Source organism: Sinocyclocheilus anshuiensis, unplaced genomic scaffold (assembly GCF_001515605.1).
Source record: "Sinocyclocheilus anshuiensis isolate Anshui unplaced genomic scaffold, SAMN03320099.WGS_v1.1 scaffold1449, whole genome shotgun sequence".
Taxonomy (NCBI): Eukaryota; Metazoa; Chordata; class Actinopteri; order Cypriniformes; family Cyprinidae; genus Sinocyclocheilus; species Sinocyclocheilus anshuiensis.
Window position 1 is genome coordinate 543,569 of NW_015549696.1, and position 6,550 is coordinate 550,118.

At 34.0% G+C, this 6,550-nt stretch overlaps 1 protein-coding gene across 1 annotated transcript in view; it reads right to left on the reverse strand.

Annotated features, from left to right (window-relative positions):
- Positions 1–597: 597 nt before the first annotated feature.
- The window catches only part of btbd16 (BTB (POZ) domain containing 16), a 16,148-nt gene continuing 10,195 nt past the window's right edge, over positions 598–6,550 (reverse strand). Inside the window, exons 11-17 of the mRNA XM_016449793.1 lie at positions 5,465–5,584; positions 5,159–5,244; positions 3,534–3,616; positions 3,280–3,354; positions 2,978–3,079; positions 1,289–1,477; positions 598–772 (exon numbers count right to left, since the gene is read on the reverse strand). Coding sequence (XP_016305279.1) covers positions 707–772; positions 1,289–1,477; positions 2,978–3,079; positions 3,280–3,354; positions 3,534–3,616; positions 5,159–5,244; positions 5,465–5,584 — 721 coding nt within the window. The 3' untranslated portion in view covers positions 598–706. The remainder of the gene's footprint in view (positions 773–1,288; positions 1,478–2,977; positions 3,080–3,279; positions 3,355–3,533; positions 3,617–5,158; positions 5,245–5,464; positions 5,585–6,550) is intronic.

Sequence of the window (6,550 nt, forward strand, 5' to 3'; positions counted from 1 at the left end):
TTTAAGTAAACAGTTTAAGTTGGAATTTTTTTCAGGTCAAACCTCAAAAAGTAGATAACATGTAATACATGGATAATAACTATTCCTTAAATATAATTTAGTACCATAAAATCCCCCAAAAATGCAAAATGTTAAATGAAAAAAAAAAAGCAGCACTAGAGGGTTAATTTAGTTTTTTCCACAAAAATATTTTGTTACTATTTTTTGATACTATTATGGCTATATGTATATAAATAATATTTACCAGCAGTAAAGAGTCATTTACTGCTGCACGCACAATAAAGAGCTGCTTCATCGTTTTATTCCCCACATTAAATTGTGAACTCTAAAAAATGCTGGGTTAAAAACAACCTTTTGTTTTTCTTAAGCCCAGCAGCTGTTTAAATAATTTATTTTCAGAGATGGTTCTGAATTTTTTATTTTTTTTTGGTGAAAGTGCCCGCACTCAAATCCCTGATATGATGATATAATAAGCAATTCTGTGCTTTTTTTTTTTTTTTTTTTAATAAATCATTAATAATTAAACAAGAATATAGAGCATGTGCATTGCTCATGTCTAATTTAGTGACTATGGGAATTCATAGTACAATATAGCTGTTATTAGACATAGTGTCCACCATACACGAACAAGAAAAACACAAAAGCATTTTGCCATTCTGTATAATCCATTAATATATTTACTATGGAAAGGGGGCAAGATGCAAGCTCAAAATGGGAATGCCAGAGCAAAGGTCACCAGGATGGGAGAAGAAAGTCCTTCAATCAGGAACGGCTGTTAAAAAAGGACAAATAAGAAAAATGTAACTTTTATAAAGAAGCATCTGTCAAAGTGTATTGTATTCATTACAGATCGACCATCTGATCATTTTGAAACGATAATAATTAAGTAATTATATTAAATAAATAATTGCTATACTGCAACTACAAAAACATTGTTATTCTTTTATTATTTCTATTATTATTGTTAGCTAAAACAAAAACAAAAACCATAAAATACAAATTTGTTACTTGAAATAAACATTAACTAAAATACATAATAATAATAATAATAATAATAATAATAATAATAAAATATTTTATTTAAGCTATTTGCCATTAAAATCAAAATAATAATAAAAACAATTAATGAAAAGGTATTGCAGCGATATTAAAATACTGATTGTTCATCTCTATTTTAGGCTGTCAGCAGTAACTGTTAAATTTAAACTGTTCAGATTATTGTGTTCAAACAGATTATCATCCTGTCTTTAGTTTTCATTGTTTTATTTTAAACGCCGGGTGTTGGTACCTTGCTCCTAGAGCGGCGTTTGCATAAGCCAAACTCTTGATTGACAGGTCCACTGCTGTGCTCTTGCCACTCGCCATTGGCATAGCTTTGCACTGTGATTTGATAGCGCACTGATCGATCAGATCGCACACTGTATGGACGGCTCACAATGGAAGACTGGCACACAGCAGGATCCCAGTGTCTTAACCTCTACACACAGAGAGAGAGAGAGAGAGAGAGAGAGACAGTTAGAAGGAGGGTGGGAGAAGATATGTTCTGAGGAATCTCTGAGTTCACCCAAAATATAAAAGATAAAAAATGTATGACTTTTTTTCTTTTCCTTTTGTGGAATTCATGCATGCCTACATTTAAAAATGCTGTGTCAAGCCTCGTAGGCAGGTTTGACTACAATAATGAAACATGCAAGAACCAGACGTAAATTTCAGACTATTTCTAACATACAGCTAATGTATGAACCACTTTTATGGCAGTTTTTTGTCTTTTTTATAGTTTGATATTACTCTTCTGCTTTTGTTTGTTCCATTAGGGGAAAAAAAAATCATTCAGCTTTGGCTGAATGACATAAGAATGCATGAGTGATGACAATATTGTGGGTGAACTGCTTTACACAACACCAGTTGAATACATAAATGAAATACATTGATAGCTCCATCTCAAAGTGCCATCTGGTGGAGACTTAAGACGTAATAAGTCCTAACTTGTTAGACATATTCTTGTGAAAAAGAAGTACACTTTAGGATACTTTTAAAAAGATAATTTATTATGGTAATAATTTACTTTAAAATAAAATACTTAAGCACAAGCTGAATGTAATTTCTCAGACTCTTAATTGCATGTTATTTATTTACTATTAAAATGTATTACAATTTAAATGTATATTAAATGCAAACAATGATTTTAAGAGTGCTTGGAAACATTTTAGTATAGGGACCAAAACTCACTATTAACTAGTTGCTTATTAGCATGCCTATACTAGCATATTGGCTAGTTTATTAATTATAAAGCACATATACTGCATGACCATATTCTATATCCCTAATCCTACCCAATACCTTAAAACTGAACAACTGCCTTACTAAATATTAATAAGCAGAAAACTAGGAGTACATTAATGCAAAAGTCGTAGTTAATGGTTTAGCGAGAATTGGGCCTTAAAATAAAGTGTGACCGAGTGCTTTTTGATCCAGTTAAGTAAGTACATCTCTATATATTGCTTTTATTGTCTTTGAAATGTGGTTAAACTGCACTTCTAAATATACTGGCAAGCATTTATGGCTAAATAAATTACACATAATTTCCATTGAAACTTGTATGCCATAAATATGTTTGTTATTACACATTTGTAATGAAGTCACAAATATGTTAACTTTAAATGTAATATCAAATAACACACTACATCACGTACTTAGTCAACACATCAAAATAAGTGCACTTTTTAAAGCATGATAAGTAAAACTTATAATTTGACACATTTAACAAAGTGCACTTTGTGTGTTGAGACTTGGTCATGAAAAGTGTCCTCTCTTTAAATACACTTTGATGGACTTATATTTCATTAACATTATATCATCTGCAATGTACATTTTTTAAATATAGTTTAAAGGTTTGAAGTATACTACAAGTGCACATTTGATACAATTATGCGCACTTCTTTTTCACAAGGGTATATGAAGCTGTGAATGCTCTAACCTCAATGGAGAAGCTGTATGTATCTGATTCGCCCGTTTTAGCAGCTTGGAGAAGAAAGTAAAAGCCATAGATGCTGATGGTTTGAGTGCAGCACACTTGTTCCTGGACGGTGGGTGACACAAGGAAAAACAACACACAAAATACTGCCTTACAAGCAAGTAAAAGAACATGAGCATGAAAGAAAAAGCATGGACTGACTTTGTCATATTGTAACAACTGTAATTGCAAGTGACTGAAGGACTGAAAAGCTCCAGGAATGGCCATAATGCATCAGTGTTGAAGTGTCAGAAAGTGTACCGCACCCTATCAAACATCATTCCAAAACGGATAGCTTGTTTGGAGAAGTCAGTCAATACCAGGTCGCCCCCGCTGTAAAGCTATGGAAAAAACATACAGATAAACCCTGCAGCTAATGAACTAGTTTTCACTTGGAGCCAAAAAATCAATACAACTTATATTAAAACAAGCAGTTTGTGAATTATGTATGGCGGTACATCTGGAGTGACGGGTGGGTTGAATAAGGTGTTGTGTTTGTGATCTCTACAAACACACTCACAGTGTGGTAATGATTGGACAGGATGTGCAGCAGCCAGGATTCAGGAAGAACTCTGATGTTTTGCAGCTCCTGCAGATGCTGCCCTGAGACATGAACACACAAAAACAACATAACTCAAATGTAGTGTTGGGTAGTAAACTAAAAGTAGCAATGCTTCTAACTTAGGCAAGAACATGTCTGTTATTTCCAAAACAGTGTAGCTTTTCCAGTGATAAGCTACTTCTCCCAACAAGTATAGTGTTTGGTTGAAGGAATAGTTCACCCAAAAATAAAACTTTGCAGAAAATGTATTCATTCAGCATGTAGATGATTTTGTCTCTTCATTAGAACAGATTTGGAGCAATTTAGCATTACATCACTTGCTCAACAATTCCTCGGCAATGAATGGGTGCCGTCAGAATGACAGTCCAAGCAGCTGAAAAAAAACATCACAATAAACCACAAGTAATTACCACAACTCAAGTCAATCAATTAACGTTTAATGTTCAATTAAATAGCTGCATGTTTGAAACAAATCCATCATTAAGGCAGCTTAACTTCAATCCGTTGCTTCTGTCTAAAATACCAGTCCTCTTAAAAACCACCAACATATTTGTTAAGAACAAAGTTTTAGAGTGTTTTCGCTTAAAAATGGTGGTTGATCTGTGCATATTTCTCTCCTGATTCACTGGAGAAAGCAATATTATGGATAGAAGACTTATATTTTAGCCGGAAGTAATGGTTTGAAGTTAAAAACATCTTAATGGTAGATTTGTTTATAATAAACATGAATCTTTTCACTTCACTGGAGTTTTGTTATTACTTGTGGATTACCGTGATGTTTTTATCAGCTGTTTTGACTCTCATTCTGATGGCACCCATTCATTGCAGAGGGTCCATTGGTGAGCAAGTGATGTAATGCAAAAATTTCTCCAAATCTGTTTGATGAAGAAACAAACTCCATCTTGGATGGCCCAAGAGTAAGTACATTTTCAGCTAATTTTGATTTTTGGGTGAACTATTCCTTTAACATTAGTTGAAGAGAACTTTGTTTTATTTATGTTTTTTTTATGTGAATTATGAAACAGTTTGATGCTAAGTTGCAACATTCCCCTCATTAAATGAGGTATCATTCATCCCTGTATCTTGTGCGGGATAAGTTATGTACTTACTTAGTATGTAGGGTTAAGAGTTTGTTTAGATCCATGATTCTGCATATGAGCAAACAGTGCTAATAACTGTTTCCAAACAGGTTTCCCCACATGTTCTGTCATTTTTACATCTCTTGACACTTGGACACTACAACACTTTTTTTGTCCATGCAAGTTTGAATGACATGGTGGTGAGTATAACAAACAAATGTTCCTTTTTGATGAATTATCCTTTTAAGTGGATGAGGTTCTGACTGTGGCCATGACGTGATCCTGTAGCTGGGACGTACTGTTTGTCTGGAAACACTCTCGTGGAGATATACGCATTCATTCTGCCAAACTGTCTGTTTTTTAAGTTAAGCTAACAATGAGGCATAACAGTATTCAGAGATTGGGGACAAAGATGTATGCTTGGTTTTGAAGACCAATCTAATGCTGTAGAGAATGTTAGTTTGTGATGTTGTGAGCATCTATCATGAAGCAACCAAAACTTACATTCAGTAATGCCATGCATACGAAGGGCTTGAAAGATAGTGATGTATTTTTGACCCTGAGGCTGTTCCAAGAAAACAGCCATTTCCCTGAAACAGACAGATATATGATGGAGGGATGTCATTAAAACAGCATATGTGCATGGAACTAGCTAAGCCGTATCAAGGTCATTAAAAAAAGAACGAATAGTGTACTGAATTATTGTAATGTCCTCCATAAATGGGGCTTTTACTATCTGGAATTATACTAATGGATCACGTGCATTGTGTTTTGCTGATAGCTGTAAATGCCATAAAGGAGGATACGTACTTGGAGAAGAAGGTGATGATGGTGCTGTGGGCTGGTAGGGTCTGTCTGAGGGGGTTTAACTGCAGGTACAGCCAGCACAGCACTGCTCTCAAGACCTCATACTCATTAGATGTGAACAGTCTAGACACAGAAAGCTTATTAGTTTCCTGCTGATTTACTCCATCTGCTCAGTTTGTATGTGTTTTAATAGTCATTATGTATGCAGAAGGTGACTTGAAGTACAGAAACGTACTTTATAAAAGTGTTATTAAGAATGTCCAGGCCATATGTCACCCCAAAATCAAAAGAAATTATATTTTTCACAAAGAAAAAAGGCCTATTTTAAGACCATTATGTGTTTGGCAGAGGGAAATTGCAAAATCACATTTCACCCATTACAATAAAGAAACAAATATAAATAATGATATGGGTCTACACATCATGGTATTATTTGGTGCAATGTATTTATTTTATGTGATGTAAATTAGAAAAGGTTTGGAGAATGGGTGATTTTCATGACTATATTGGAGTAATGCGACTCTAATGAGAAATAGCATAGAGAATAAAACTTTTATTACTTAATATGACACATTGCACACACAAAGGTATGTGCTTTGGCCTTCATTGTGTGTACAAGACATATTTTACATAAGTTTTTTTTCCCCCAATCCCATTAGACATTTTTCCCCATGGCCAAAATATATGTAGAATATATAGTAAATATATATTGTAAACATGTAATATTAAAGGGTTAGTTCACCCAAAAATGAAAATTAGTCTATAAATTACTCACCCTCAAGTCATCCTAGGTGTATATGACTTTCTTCTTTCAGACGAATCCAGTCGGAGTTATATTAAAAATTGTCTTTGATCTTTCAAGCTGTGTTGCATGCATCAGTCCAAAATAAGTTAAATAAAAAGCTCCCATCCATAAAAAAAGTGTCTCACACGGCTCCGGGGGGTGAACAAAGGTCTCCTGTAGCGAATCAATGCTTTTTATTTAACTTATTTTGGACTGATGCATGCAACACAGCTTGAAAGATCAAAGACAATTTTTAATATAACTCCGACTGGATTCGTCTGAAAGAAGAAAGTCATATACACCTA